The sequence below is a fragment of the Pygocentrus nattereri genome, chromosome 22, assembly GCF_015220715.1.
Source record: "Pygocentrus nattereri isolate fPygNat1 chromosome 22, fPygNat1.pri, whole genome shotgun sequence".
Classification (NCBI taxonomy): domain Eukaryota; kingdom Metazoa; phylum Chordata; class Actinopteri; order Characiformes; family Serrasalmidae; genus Pygocentrus; species Pygocentrus nattereri.
Window position 1 is genome coordinate 29,916,610 of NC_051232.1, and position 15,923 is coordinate 29,932,532.

The 15,923-nt window shown below is 42.4% G+C and overlaps 1 protein-coding gene across 2 annotated transcripts in view; it reads right to left on the bottom strand.

The window, feature by feature from the left end:
* Window positions 1-5,338: 5,338 nt before the first annotated feature.
* LOC108429273 (striatin-like) overlaps window positions 5,339-15,923 on the bottom strand; it is a 66,179-nt gene continuing 55,594 nt past the window's right edge. For both annotated transcript variants that reach the window (XM_017700916.2, XM_017700915.2), the window contains 9 exons: window positions 13,454-13,593; window positions 12,434-12,609; window positions 11,804-11,851; window positions 11,242-11,363; window positions 10,468-10,635; window positions 9,236-9,376; window positions 8,609-8,710; window positions 7,093-7,179; window positions 5,339-6,636 (listed from right to left, as the gene is read on the bottom strand). In XM_017700916.2, the coding sequence (XP_017556405.1) occupies window positions 6,467-6,636; window positions 7,093-7,179; window positions 8,609-8,710; window positions 9,236-9,376; window positions 10,468-10,635; window positions 11,242-11,363; window positions 11,804-11,851; window positions 12,434-12,609; window positions 13,454-13,593 (1,154 nt within the window). In that variant the 3' untranslated portion in view covers window positions 5,339-6,466. The remainder of the gene's footprint in view (window positions 6,637-7,092; window positions 7,180-8,608; window positions 8,711-9,235; window positions 9,377-10,467; window positions 10,636-11,241; window positions 11,364-11,803; window positions 11,852-12,433; window positions 12,610-13,453; window positions 13,594-15,923) is intronic.

Here is a 15,923-nt window from a genome sequence, read left to right on the forward strand (position 1 = left end):
CCAGTACTAAAGGTTCCAGTTTTATGGTTCTTGGTAGCTGATTGGTATCAACAGGACCTGATAGTACTTGAGGGAGTTCTCCTCTGTCTTTGCGAACAGTTGCGGCTAAAAATAACATCAGTCGTGGGCTGGACGTTAGAGAACCGGCCCTGTGACCGGAAGGTTGCTGGTTTGATCCCCAGAGCCAACAGGATGTGACTGAGGTATCCTTGAGCAAGACACCTAACCCCCAACAGCTCCCCAGGCGCTGTGAATAGGGCTGCCCACTGCTCCAGGCAAGTGTGCTCACTGCCCCCCTAGAGTGTATGTGGTGTTTCACTGCACTGATGCGTTAAATGCGGAGGTGAAATTTCCCCGTTGTGGGACTAATAAGGGTCTCTTAATCTAATTAAGGGGCGGTTCTTATTTTTTTAACATGCAGTGGGAAAACAGCCTAAGCCCTAACCAGGTGTTTCTAATAAAGTGGCTGGTAAGTGCACACAGTGCATAAAAAACAAAACGCCCCCACTGAGCCATATACACTTGCTCCACCCTGCTGGTCAGTAGTGGTCGAATGGTGGACACTGATGGCCAGGGCAAAGGGACAGTGATAATATGAGCTAAAATGGCCAGTGAATGTAGATAGAAGGTGTGGAAGCCAAAGAGTTAAAGATTCCCCAAAGAAGCTGCCATGATTTATATGAGCAAAAAGAAAAGAGCTTAAATGCCCAGAGCTGAAATAACACAGAGTTGATCATATCTGGTGGTCATTTTTCCAGTAAATGTGGATATATCATGTATGAAAAGCTAAACCTGCTGACTCACACTTCTTAGCTCAGCGCTCGAAGCGGCTCAATTAAATTCACATCACATCCTCCGCAGGGGAAGACTACCAAGAGAATCGACTGCGCATACATCACCCAGTGTTCCAGTGTAGCCGTTTAAATGAAACCACTCTACATCTGCCCCCCAGGCCATACCCCGTTAGAGACCATCAACACAGTTATTATAGTATTGTTCTAAAAAAGATTCCATCACTCCACATCCTAACTGCACGATGATTCAGCGTCTGATCCCTTCAGTCCATGCACTTCCACTCACTGGTCACTTCATAAGCCCGTCCTACCTACTAGGTCCACTAAAACAGGCGTACAGACTGTAGCCCATCTGCACAGTTCATCAGCCCCCCTCTACCCCATTTATCACTGGTCAGTTTCTGAGCACAGGACCACTGTTGATTGGCTAATTATTAGGTAGGCACATGATAAAGAGGGATGGTGCTGGAGTTTATGCACCTCATTGATCACTGCTAGGTCCAGAGTGGGCCAACACCCGAAACTAAACAGCCAAGAGCGGCTCTGTGGTTAGAATTTGGGTCATGCGCATCAAGAGATGGGCTGCAGTCTCCAACTGCAAAGTGATCCTACAACATAAGAGTTTCTAACAAAGAGGCCAGGGAGTAGACAAGCTGAAGCACAAGAAACGACCAACCACCAAGCACAGATGATGTCACCAAAGTAGCATAATGAAAATGAACCTAAAATAGGAATTAGGACCTGAACGTCAATGACTATTTATTTATTATTTATTTATTATTATAAATTTAGCTTCCATTTCTCAGAAATCTCCTGAGGGAGAAGCAGAATTATTATCTTTTGAAGATCCATATCCATCAGTGTTTCCCGTATGCGAAACCGAGTGAATGGAGCTGGTCACTATCCGCCTCCGCTCAGGAATTTGGGAAAAATGTCAGTGCATTTGTAAATAACAGCAAACTCAGCAACACGATATGATCTGAACATTTATTTGCCCTGTTTTTTCCTTTGTAGAGGAGATTGTGGTCCACTCTTTATTCTCTTTTAAACTTGTCTTTAAAACTTTCCAGCAATTTCTGAAACCATCAGCTCAAAACGCAGTCAGGGGTGTCCAAACTTTTGAGTGGCAGTGTGGAACACAGTGCAAAAGTAAGAGACCACCTTTCGTTTATGCTGTTTTCAGTTGAAATGACCCTTACATACACGTTATTCGTTTCCCCCCAAAATATTCCTGAGAAGATTAGAGACGGTAGAGCTGCAGAAGGAAGGGAATCATCAACGTTAAACAAGTGAAAAAAAAGCAGTTTACAAAACAGAGAACTGTTAAAATAAAGAAAGAAACACAGTGAATGTGTTTTAGGATTATCTGGATGGTGAAAAGCAGGAAATGCAACTTCTAGGACTGAACTTTAGATGTGGAAAAACATCCCGGCAGATTTCTGTGAAAAACTGAAAGTTTCTCGGAAAAGAAAAACGCTTTAATAAAGAAAACCGGTGCCGTTGAGGCTTCTGTAGTTTTTACTGTTGAATGTTTTTTCCCTGACAGTGGAAAAAAAAAACAACAAAATCACACTTAAAATAAATGAAATGAAATCAAATGAATGAAGTTTTTGGGCCTCAAGCATTCAGTCTTGTCCCAACTTCTGCTTTACACCAAAACAAACCAGATAACACTCTTTACCACTTAAAATGAGAACCTTAAATTAGCATATCACATGCTCCATGCAAATCCAAGCAACAGAAAGCACTCACCTCCATCCCTGCTGCTCAGCAAGCGTCTGCCGCCAGAGCAGCGAAGCTTTTTAAACAGAAGCACGACTCTTCCAAACACTGCCCCATATCTGCACAGCCCGTCCTCACCCTGCATTAATGCAGGTTAATTAGCCCTGCACTTGGCAGACTGTAAAGGCGCTTAAGTGCTTTGTGCTCATTGTGACGGAACTGAAGTTAAACTGAAGGTTAACAGGTCACTCGAGTCGCAAGGCTCTTACACTTTGGTTGACTGTAATCTTTATTTGAGTAGAAAAAAGTATCGCTGAATAAACGTCTGTGTAGTCGAACCGTGTCATAATATCTCATGTTTTCTGTAATTACTGTAAAATTGATTGTTTTACCTCTGACCATGCGTTTCATTTGTTCCCCAAGTTCTGCTGAGCCACGAGGCTTTGGGAGGCAGCCTTGCATGACCTTCAGCGTCTCTGTGGATACATTATGAAAAGGGAATTAAGGGCATAAAACCATAAACTCGGATGCTTTAATTAAGTGAGTTCCTCACGGGAAACCATCCAAGAGTAAAATGACTGGATGAAGGAATGTCATGGTTCGTTTCCGCCGCTACAGCTGGATCAAAAGGACAGGCCAGAAGGAACATTATGTGAAGAGCTCTACGACAAAATCAAACTTGGTCCGGGTTTCATCTCCAAGTGCCCGTAGTTAAATGGATTTTATGACGTTTTGGACGGTTCTTTTTTTTTTTTTTTAATGCAATAAAACATCAAATTCAAAAAAGCTGTTTAGATCTCAGCACTTTTAAAACTGCTGCACTGGGGATACAACCAAAGGCCAAAGCCTCTGAGCAACACCTGCCACACACTGAGTCACCACCGCTCCATCTCTGTTGACCGATCTGCTCCTCGCCTGCATGAACTGACCCTCTTGATGCTGCTGCTGCTGCATGAACTCAAACTATCTGATGAACCACTGCTCCACCCTAACACTAACGCTGTTTGCCATCTGGTGCTGACCAGAGGAGGATGGGTTCCCCTTTCGAGTCTTGGTTCCTCTCAAGGTTCCTTCCTCTTGCCTTTGGCTCATGGGGGCTTGGACCTGGATTCTTCTGTAAAGCTGCTTTGTGAGAACACATGTGGTAAAAAGTGCTATATAAATAAACACAGAGGCCAAAAAACTTCAAGTGCTTTTAACAATCTTCTGTCTTAGCATAACGAGACCTGCGCTGCAAGAAGACGCTTTAATGAGCATGAAGCCGAGTAATAAAAGCTGGGTTTCTTTGCTCGCTTGCCATGTTGCCAGTTTTTTTCTTGTTAAACTCTGGAGTTTGTCTCTGAAAAACCCTCCGTTTAGAGGGTGGTGTAGCCCTAACACTTCGCCTTACCCCTCTATTTTAACAAAAAACGGGACACCCTACTGGTAAGTGTGAACGCGCCAAACTGAGGGGTAAGGGCTAAGTGGATTGGGGAAAAGGCTGAAATGGGATTGGGCCTTTGATGGACGTGAAGCTAAATACGCCCAGAGGGTCAGCAAGTAGCTGCCTCATGTCAATAAATCTTTTGCAGGTATGTATTACATGGGCTCTACCAGTCTGTGTCTCTCTACGCACTAGCATAATTCTCCACAAGGGGGCGCTCTACAGCTTTTCGTGCATTATAAGAACAGCGCGTCACATTTCTGACACCGTGTGCATTTTTAGATCAAAATTAAGACTGAAAATCTCTCTTTTAATAATTTAGCTGTAAATCACCTCAAGCTGTGTTCAAGAACAAGCAGGAGCTCCACTCAATGCACTGATGGAAGCAGTCTTGGCTCGTCCCTGACCCGACCCGACCTGACGCAGCAACACATCAGAAACAGGTTTTCACAAAGTTTTATACATTTATTACAAGTTAAAAAAGAAAAGTGAAATGAGAAGGACAAACTGCTCTGCAGCGCACCACCAATCAGGGCTTCATGGAAGAGTGGCTAAATGTAAAAAGCCACTTATCAGCAAAAGACACATAACCAGCCACTTAAAAACGCAAAAAGGCACCTAAAAAGTACACGATTCGGTCATCTGACACCAGATCTGAACTCCTGGACCTGAATGGAAAGTTCTGCATCTACAGGAAACCAGGCCCATTCAATTTCTACAACGAAGCATGGTGGTGGTAGCACTGTGCTATGAGGTTGTTTTTAACAGCAGCAATAGGGAAGCTCGTCACGGTCAAGGGAATTCATCTTGAATGCAATAATAATAATAAAAGTACAAAGAAACCTTTGAGAGAGAGAGAGAAAAAAACTAAACGTATTAATAGTGATCCTGCATAAAAGATTTTGAGGGGTTCTGTAGAAAGACAGAAAGAAAATGGGAGAAGATTCCTAAACCCTTTTGTGTCAGGGTCTCATAGCAAAAATGCTGTAAGTGCTGCCAAGGGTGCTTCAGCAATGTACTGGGTCAATTTAATATCAGTTTTTTTACTGTTAAACTCTGTGAAAGCACTTTTATTCTTTTTTATTAGAGGCGTTTTTGCCGATCAATGAGAAATAGAGCGATAGCAGGAAAATATTTAAGGTTCTGAACACTTTCTGAATGTACTGTATACACAAAAAGCATCTCAACTGGTTTATACTATTATTTAAATGCATGTCATCTGTGGGCCAATATCACATGACTGCCATGTCTCTCACTCTATGTGCTTCCAATGTGTCCCAAACGCAATCTTTTCATTTCAGGAGACCAAGCCATCAGCAAAACACTGCCTTACCCATAGCGCTCCTCTGGGTGCGCCTGTGGTAAACAAAACCGTACCATAAAACACTAGGAAAAACAATTAGAGTTGACAACCCTTGATTTATTTGCAGATATGAGATATTCTATGCTTTTAGCTTTGACCTGTATCCAACAATTATGGACAACAAGAGAGGTTTTTCTAAAACGGCCAGCAATGCAATTCACTGCATACCACGCACACATCAACATGTATCAAAAAGGAGCACTCGAAATTCCCACCGAATGTTAAGATTTAAGAGTGAATATATATAATAATTTGTTTATATATATATATTTGTTTATTAATACGTATTGTAATTATACATCCAATGTACTATACGGTTAAAATGGACAGCATTGTCCTACCCAGCTCGAATTCTTTTCCTGTTGTCTATTTCCCAACCCTTCACAAAAGAAAAGGAAAAAAGAGCCTGGTAAAATAACATTTCAAGGCCTTTCTGAAGCAAAGGCACATTTGTCAAACATTTAAAAAGGAAAGAAAAACCAAAAAACAAAAGGCAGGCAGAAGGTCAACTGTCGCGGAGGCAGCGCGTGGAAGAGAAAATCCTCCGTGATGACCGAAACCAGCCTTTCTTTCCATGCCTTCCCAGAATTCCTCGGTCCCAAGCAGAAGAGGAAGCTGAGGAGTTGGCGATCAGCAGGAAGCTAACCAGCACTTGGAGAAACGGAGGAGTAGGCAGCACTTGGGGCTGACAGGGTAGGGAAGACTGGGAAAGACAGAAGTGATGCTTGTTCTACACAACAGCCACAGCCCGAGAAAACCATTCTGGCCCAAAACGAGCTTGGGCCCCGGCATCACACTGTTTGTGTACACACTGTGGTTGGCTATGGATCCCGGCTATGGAAGTGTCTGCTTTACAGTTGATTTTGTGGCACAAAGGCCACAAGCACCCAGGCCTGCCTGGATTGTTGTAGAGGAGGTAACTGGGGAACCCAATCACCCTGGACAATGCCCTCTCCTGTCTGGTTGTCCAAAGAGGACTGCCCCATGGTCCATACAGTCTCATCAGTCTCAGAAAGCCTCTCAGCTGAACCATTTGAAAAACAGGAGAGGAGTGGAGATTAGGGGGCTTGGCGTCCACCCACCCTGGCCCAAACGCCAGCTCTCTGCCATTGGCCAGTCCGTTCTGCTGGGGGCAGGGCTAGCGCGAGGCAGGCCGTTCAGTGCTCATACGAAGACTTTAGCGAGGGAGTCGGCTCCGGCACTGGCGATGTAGCACTTAGACGGGTGAAACGCCACATCGTGGATAGACTCATCGAACTTCTTACGGTGTGCCGTGAACTCCTGGATGCACGTCTTGTTCTCCAGGTTCCACAGCCTGATGGAGCAGTCATGGCCTGTGAGGGGGAAGTCAGACGAATTCATTTAACTTTTCATGGATTTTCATGACTAAATGACAAATTATCTACTGTTATTTTCTATCTGCAATATTTCTGGCAAACTCATCTGCCTTGAGATGTGAATGCAAGGCATTTTAAATATTAATTTTATTACAAAATTATTTTCAATGCTCTACAGCTCTTCAATTATTTTGGGGCCAGCCATACAGCTCTATAGCTTTGTTTATCAATTTGGAGCACAGCAGCACTCAGTGAGGATGAGGATACTTCTGCAATCGTCTAACATCCTGGCTCACAGCTGCATTCAAGGGAAAACACTACTGAACACTAAAAAAAGATTGTAGTAGCTATTTTATCAGCCAAGCTTGGTAATAATTCACACTCAAATTCTCTCTCTGTCTGGCCCACTTAAAATCCCATAAAACGGAAGAGATGCGGTGTCCTAGCACTTACTTCCAGACATCAAATACAGTCCATTTGGATCCACAGCAAGGCTTGTAACAGCATCCAAATGGGCCACCATGGAGTGGATCAATTTTCCTGTTAGAACAATGAACGCAGAATCAAACATTTCAGCTCACGCCCAGTTTGGCTCTAATCAGGAACATGAACCAAACCTCAGACACTGCAGCTAAACACAAAGCTTTGCTAGACATATTTAAGAGGCTTAAACAGACTTATTATTATATATTTTCTCCTAAAATTGACCCTCTCTTCATGCCTTAACATTGAACCATTATGTTACTGTTATTTTATTATAGGCAATGCCAGCTCTATGAGCAGCTGCTTAGGTGGCCCGCAACACTGGGGAACCGTAACAACTTCTGAGAATTTACTATACAACTATGTTGTCTAAGATGCCTGAATAGCAGGGAAAAAATTGGCAACAGGGTAGTCATGTCTCAGAAAACAACGTTACGCTATTCGGTGTTAACATTTGGGTGTGGAGCTGGACTCGCTGACGGCCGCGTCGGAGAGGAGGACGCTGTCTAAGCTGAAGGCCATTATGAACAATGGCTCCCACCCACTCTACGACACGGTGGTGAGACACAGGAGCTCATTCAGCTCAAGACTCACTCTACAAAAATGCACCACAGAGCGCCACAGGAGGTCATTCGTACCTCTGGCCATCAAACTCTATAACTCCTCCCTCAGTGTGTGATTCACAAAACTCAATACCAAACTGTTCATATGTGCAATAATAACAATTGTGTGTGCAATAACTCAGAGGGACACTAACTTCATTTAAATAATTTAAATAATTGTAACTGCTTTATACCTGATGTTTCATATTACTATCACAATCACCGCCACCTTACTATATTCTTAAGTACTTAAATCTGGTGTACATACTGTAAATTTCTCTATATTGTCTTAAATTATTAGTAAAGTGTTTATTTTTACATAAATGGCTGCAACTGTAACAACTGCAATTTCCCCCTGGGATCAATAAAGGAATCTGAATCTGTGAATCTGAATGTGAATCTGAATTATGCCATTTGTTTTGGCTTCTGGTGGTCACTGCCACCAGGCTTAGATCCAGCCAAGTTTAAAGTTAGCTGCGTAAGCAAGAACTCGTGGCGTGAGGTGAGGCAGACACCTAGGTCAAGGATGCTGAGATTATCAGTAACTTTAACTGTAATTTGTTAGAACCCCAAACAAGCATCTAATCATCATCATCATCATCATCATCATCATCATCATCATCAATACGCAAAGTTATACGTCAGTTATAAACGTACATACTCTACATCAACTAGAGCGATGCGGGTGTCCCAAAAAATTCTGCTTAGGGCCCTCAAAAGTCTACAGCCGGCTTGGATACATGAGATGGTTTACATGATGTGTCAGTGACATCACAAACACAAATTCCAGATTTTTTTGGCTACAATCCAGGGATGCGCTACTGAGAATCAACCTCGTGTTCTAGCTATACGGCACAGTCAACGTGGCCCAGAAAACCCTGTACCTGTGTTGTTGTCAAAGAACTTGATGTGGCGGTCCTCCTGAGCAGTGATTGTGATGGGGAGAGTGGGGTGACTCAGAACTTTATTAATCTGACAGGATGCACCTAGAGAACAACAAAAGATCAAAAATAGATACACAAACAAAATGTCCTTTTCTGCTTGCACGCTTTAGTTACTGCAACTAAGCCCGAGATACTGTAATTCTCCTTCATACAGGATGCTTCCACATGCAGTACAAATGCAATATAATGGGTTTTTTGTGTTTTTTCCTGAACAAAACCACAAACAGTAAACGTAGCCTTCAACAACTTTTCAATAAGATACTGGACAAACTGGTCCTTCTCAGAGGTTCTGCTTCTCCCTTTACATCCATTATGCTGCATCTTTTAGACACCAATAATTCTGAGTGTCTCCACTGCTTAACATGCATTGTTTCTGCATTGTTAGACAGAGAGAGTCCTTCACTGCATTATGCCGAGTGATCTAATGACAGGCTTAATATCACATGAATACAATTCACTCAAAATCGGGAACTGGTAGAGCATGAATGCCAAGAAAAGCCATTATCCAGTTCGGATTCTAATGAATGCCCTGGTGCCCCTCCACTGTGTGTATGTGTGAGATTTTACCGGGTTCAACAGTAGACTCCAGGTTGAGGACTAGCTGGCGGGTCTCCATGTTGAAGAGGCCTATTCGGCCGCTGGTGAATGAAGTGACCATGTAGGCAGGCTCGCTGGAGACCAGATCTACTGAAGAGGGCAGGCCCAATTCTGGACGCAGACACAGAGGGCACCAAACAGCATATAATGACAATAACAAACAAATATTCTAAAATAAGTGGTCTCAAAGAAAACTTGCTAACTTTATATCAGCTATGTTATTACTTATACTACTACTACTACTACTACTACTACTACTACTACTACTACTACTACTACTACTACTACTACTACTTATACTATATATTACTATATATATCAAACATTACTCACTGCTGCCCTCTGAAGGTCTTATCACACCAATCAGAGATAAAACCTTTGTTTTCATACAACCCATGACGTGTCTCAATAAATGCAGTTTCAACCTTCTTCTACTGTATTTGCCTCAACCAAATTGAGACATGCACCCACATTGGTGAAAAAAGCCTTAATGACTGCAATCAGCTCAAATAATTGTGATCAGATTGTAATTGGCCTAGTAACAAAGTATATACAATGAAATCATGTAATTGTAATGCTTGTGATTGGCCTAGTAACAAAGTACATACAATGAAAAAGTTCATTCCAGATATAAAAGGAGGGGCCTTGAATTAAAGACCTGGCTAAGCGATAACAAGGAATAAATGGAAGAAGAAAGAATTTAAGCTGGTCATTACAAATTAGTTCTCATTTCCATATCTAATAAGACTGGACTACTGTAACATATAAACACTTGCTTGCTCAGCTGATTCTCTAAACAGGCTCCGGTACAGGAGGCAGCAGCTCATGTGCTCACCAGTCAAAGAAAGCTTGAGCATATTTCTACACCATTCTTATTCAGTCTACACTGGCTTCCCGTCACATTCTGCAATGACCACAAGGTCTTGCGTATGACGGTTAAAACTCTCATGGCCTAGTTTTGGTATATCATACTGATTTGTTGAAACGAGGCAGACTTACTGCAACCCCTAGAATCACGTACAGCTCGGCTGGTGGAAGGTCTTTTTGTTAGGTAGCTCCTAAACTGAAGTGGAGTAACTTCAAATAGCCACCAGTCAAACTCCATTCGCTTTCATGCACTGTCAGCATCAGTTGCATTTCTGACTGAGCTATTCTTTAAACACACTAAACGCAGTACAGCACTGCATTAGCTGCTCTTTTACCCTTGTTCTCATTGAAAACGGCAAGAGCCGCCTGAGGGTTAGAAGCGTTCCACAACCGCACGGTGCCGTCAGCTGAGCAGGACAGGAGGCGCTGGTGAGCACTACTGTGGACCAACCCCCACACTGCGTCTGCGTGTCCGCACAGCGCCCCACGCAGGACCGACGGCTCTAAAACAAAGACGACAAGTAGTTTAGCTATTTACCATCCTTTGCATTACCTATAAGACTATAAAACCACTGAGCTGTGAAAAAATTCGCTTTAACTGCAAAATGCCTTAAAACGTTGAGTTCACTGAACATCTAATAATAAGTTTACACAACGTAAGACCCAGATTACTCAACAGACTTAGTGTTAGGGCAGCCTGGTATCTTATATTTATAAATATAAAGTATCTTATCTTTAAATATATTTGCAGTACAATGGAAGGCTGTCACATTAATAACATTTACATCAATTCCAAAAGAGGTGAATGCTCTTCCCATATAATGTGCTAGAGAAAAATGTACAATCACCTTTATTTCTGGCACTTTGGTTAAATTAGATGTCCGTCGTACTGTGAATTGTCAGCTTTAAAATATTTCCAGAGCATACTGCTCAGCTCAAGACTTTTGGCCTGTTGTATATGGCTATACATAACTACAAGACTGGCTAAGTGACTTAATGTTGCAGCTGTTATGAAAGAGAAGCGCCACAGAGAAACACAATGACCAAAAAAAAGACAGATGGATAAAAAAGGCTGCAAGGAGAGAGCAGTAATTAAAGAGGAGAGTTACCGTAGGAGTCATAGGGGTCAATGTTGGGGCTTGGTGTGTTCCAGCACTGGATGGTGCCGTCCTCTCCACCGCTGTAGCACTGCTCTCCTGTGTTACTCATCACCACACACAGCACGGCGCCCCTGCAGACACATTTCAGATGAGAAAAATTTGGATCATTTGTAAATCTACACCTCAATTATTTTTATTTTATTAAAACAAAGGACTGAACAATTTTATCGCTGAAAAACAATCACAACACCACCAAAACTTTACCAAATGTTTTAGAAGTGTCTTTTGTTTTGAAAACTTGGACCATAACTCAAAAACGCTAGCCAGTGCATGACAAAATTTTTTATAAAAACACAAAGGCTTTGGGACAGTCGCTCCCAATAGAAAGTAAGCTATGAATAACGCTTTTGTGTATATTTGAATTATTACTATATCAATTAATGCCTTGGACTTAAATACACCATAATCTTTGTAACTATCTAAGGTCTGACTAGTTACAGTTTTTAATTAGCTTTTTTTTCAGTTAACCAGACAACTTCATTCTAAACCCAGTTAAGATACAGCACCTTACCTATGAGCCCTGAAGGTATAAATAGGTTCCACATCCAACGATGCATTCCTGTTAAGAGAAGAGTGTGTGAAACTCTAAATCACATTAACATGGCAATAAAACAGCACAAACAAGTACAGCTACTGAATATCTAAAGGGACCTTTGCAAATCCTAAGATTTAACGTGTAGATCTGCAGGTAGTAGATAATATTTTCACCTAAGCACCTGAAAGCATCGCATGCGCATATATAGGTATATAAAAAAACCTATATCATAATGTCACTGTTGGGGCAAAAATGTTATATGTCTATTTTATTGGTATTTTTATTATTGTATTACTTTTTCCATTTAGCTAGTTTTAAAACTTTACAATGTGTTAAAATAAAACACTGCGGTTAATCGTTGGATTCATCATGAAGTGACCCAAATTTATTTGGGGGGGGGGAAGAAAAAAAAAAAAAAAACACTCCTCATATTTAATATTGAATATTTTAAAAGCTATACATTAAAAAATTCCTTCTCCTGTAAATTTACCATTTTGGAGATTCAATGCCTTATTAATGTAGATGTAAACAGCTACAGTCTGTAAAATTGTTTTATTTCTCTGTAAAATCTTAAGTTAGTATCCAACCAGTAGAGGGTGCGCATACTTTTTGGCAGGGGTTGTTTTCTGCAGGTTCCACATCTTCAGCGTGTGATCTTCAGAGGCCGTGATGAGGACGGGATCTACAGGGTGGAACGCCAGGCTGCGGATACTGTCGAAGTGGCTGCGCAGAGTGAACTTGGGGTTCCATGTCTTCCGCAGAGCGTCCTTGTTATTGGTGATCTGAAGGCGTACAGATGTTGGGGGTACAATTTTAGCAAAAGCAGTTTATTTCTGAAACTGACTCTGCGTTGTGTTGCGTGTCGGCTACAAGCACATGCTTTGTTCTTTCTCTTCTTTAATTTGTTTACGTCAGAGTCTCTTCCTCTGGTTTGGAAAACTCAGAATTATGGAGTTGTTATTGTCATCGTTATATTTTGCTATTCTATTCAAATATCAGATATAATGCTTTTAGTCACATTATTAATGTTTACATTTTCTGTATTGACAGCTTAAAGCTTCACTTCTGAATCTTTGCCAAATGCTGCAATGTCAAAACAAATGACAACAAAAAGATAAAGGGTTTCTAATGACTACAGGCACAACATCAAATTCAAAAGCTGTCAGAAACCACAGTGAGGACAAATTACTGCTAAGAGTCATTAGTGCTTCAATTAAGGACATGTTCCAGTTAATTATACATAGTTAGCAGATTATGCTAATGCTGCTGAGTCTGCTATAAACAGTGTGTTAATTTGCAGTCGTGGGCTGGAGGTTAGGGAACTGGCCCTGTGACCGGAAGGTTGCCGGTTTGATCCCCAGTGCCGACAGTCCATGACTGAGGTGTCCTTGAGCAAGACACCTAACCCTCAACTGCTCCCCGGGCACCGTGGATAGGGCTGCCCACCGCTCCGGGCAAGTGTGCTCACTGCCCCCTAGTGTGTGTGTATTCACTAGTGTGTATGTGGTTAAATGCGGAGGTGGGATTTCCCAGTTTGTGGGATTAAAAAGTGTCACTTAATTCTTAACTGTGCCCTCTATAAACAAGTCTCCTCTTGCCAGCTTTAAATCGTTCTCTGAAACTCACATCATACGTGAGGTTATCAGCCTCGTTGGCAACAGTCAGCCCAGCCAGCTCGCCCAGCCCCAGCTCCCCCGTCTCCATGGCCTCATCCGTCCCGATGATGAAGGCTTTGCCTGAGGAAGGGGGAAAGGTGATGGCCTCCACTGAAACGTAAACACACATTCTTCATTAAAAACATTTTTCTCCTCCTTTCAAGTTTTCTCTGCAAGTGAAGTCATCACTTGATGAACTGTGCTGTCAATTTCAGAGACGAAGGGAGTTGCATAAGCCATGAAGCCCAAGTTCAAGTCCAGACTCTTCTCTCTTAGACAGCTTTGCTTTACCCAGACACATCTGAGCAAATGTGGGCTGATAAACTGCATAGCAACACTGTCTGACACATTATCAGCATTAATTAATGTCAGGCTTACGATTTAGTTATTAACCATTATTAATCATTAATCTCATTATTAAGGGACTACTATGAATTTAGTAACCACTATGAATTATTCAGTAAATAATAGGAATTATTCAGTAAATGCTATGAATTATTTCTGAATTGCTATCAACTATTCCGTAATCACTATAGATTATTCAGTAATCACTATGAACTGTTAATGAAATACTGTGAATTATTCCTGAACTGCTATGAATTATTCAGTAATCATGATGAATTATTCAGACACTACTAGGAAAATATTCAGTAACTGCTAGGAAGTGTTCAGGAAATGTTGTGAATTATGCCAGAACCACTATGATTTACATTCTACACTGCTCAAAAAAATAAAGGGAACACTCAAATAACACATCCTAGATCTGAATGAATGAAATATTCTCATTGAATTCTTTGTTCTGTACAAAGTTGAATGTGCTGACAACAAAATCACACAGAAATCAACAATGGAAATCAAATTTATTAACCAATGGAGGCCTGAATTTGGAGTCACACACAAAATTAAAGTGGAAAAACACACGACAGGCTGATCCAACTTTGATGTAATGTCCTTAAAACAAGTCAAAATGAGGCCCAGTATTGTGTGTGGCCTCCACGTGCCTGTATGACCTCCCTACAACGCCTGGGCATGCTCCTGATGAGGTGGCGGATGGTCTCCTGAGGGATCTCCTCCCAGACCTGGACTAAAGCATCCACCAACTCCTGGGCAGTCTGTGGTGCAACGTGGCGTTGGTGGATGGAGCGAGACATGATGTCCCAGATGTGCTCAATTGGATTCAGGTCTGGGGAATGGGCGGGCCAGTCCATAGCTTCAATGCCTTCATCTTGCAGGAACTGCTGACACACTCCAGCCACATGAGGTCTAGCATTGTCCTGCATTAGGAGGAACCCAGGGCCAACCGCACCAGCATATGGTCTCACAAGGGGTCTGAGGATCTCATCTCGGTACCTAATGGCAGTCAGGCTACCTCTGGCGAGCACATGGAGGGCTGTGCGGAAATTCCACCCCACACCATTACTGACCCACTGCCAGACTGGTCATGCTGAAGGATGTTGCAGGCAGCAGATCGCTCTCCACGGCGTCTCCAGACTCTGTCACGTCTGTCACATGTGCTCAGTGTGAACCTGCTTTCATCTGTGAAGATCACAGGGCGCCAGTGGCGAATTTGCCAATCCTGGTGTTCTCTGGCAAATGCCAAGCATCCTGCACTGTGTTGGGCTGTGAGCACAACCCCCATCTGTGGACGTCGGGCCCTCATACCATCGTCATGGAGTCGGTTTCTAACCGTTTGTGCAGACACATGCACATTTGTGGCCTGCTGGAGGTCATTCTGCAGGGCTCTGGCAGCTCCTCCTGTTCCTCCTTGCACAAAGGCGGAGGTAGCGGTCCTGCTGCTGGGTTGTTGCCCTCTTACGGCCTCCTCCACGTCTCCTGGTGTACTGGCCTGTCTCCTGGTAGCGCCTCCAGCCTCTGGACACTGTGCTGACAGACACAGCAAACCTTCTTGCTACAGCTCACATTGATGTGCCATCCTGGATGAGCTGCACTGCCTGAGCCACTTGTGTGGGTGGTAGAGTCCGTCTCCTGCTACCACGAGTGTGAAAGCACCACCAACATTCAAAAGTGACCAAAACATCAGCCAGAAAGCAGAAAGGTACTGAGAAGTGGTCTGTGCTCCCCACCTGCAGAACCACTCCTTTATTGAGTGTGTCTTGCTAATTGCCAATGATTTCCACCTGTTGTCTGTTCCATTTACACAACAGCTGTGAAATTGATTGTCAATCAGTGTTGCTTCCTAAGTGGACAGTTTGATTTCACAGAAGTTTGATTTACTTGGAGTTATATTGTGTTGTTTAAGTGTTCCCTTTATTTTTTTGAGCAGTGTATATGCTATGAATTATTCAAAAACTACTATGAATTATTCAGTAACCATTATGAATTGTTCAGTAAGTGCTAGAAATATTGTGAATTATTCCAGAACCACTATGAATTATATTGTAAATACTATGAATTATTCAGAAACTACTACGAATTATTCA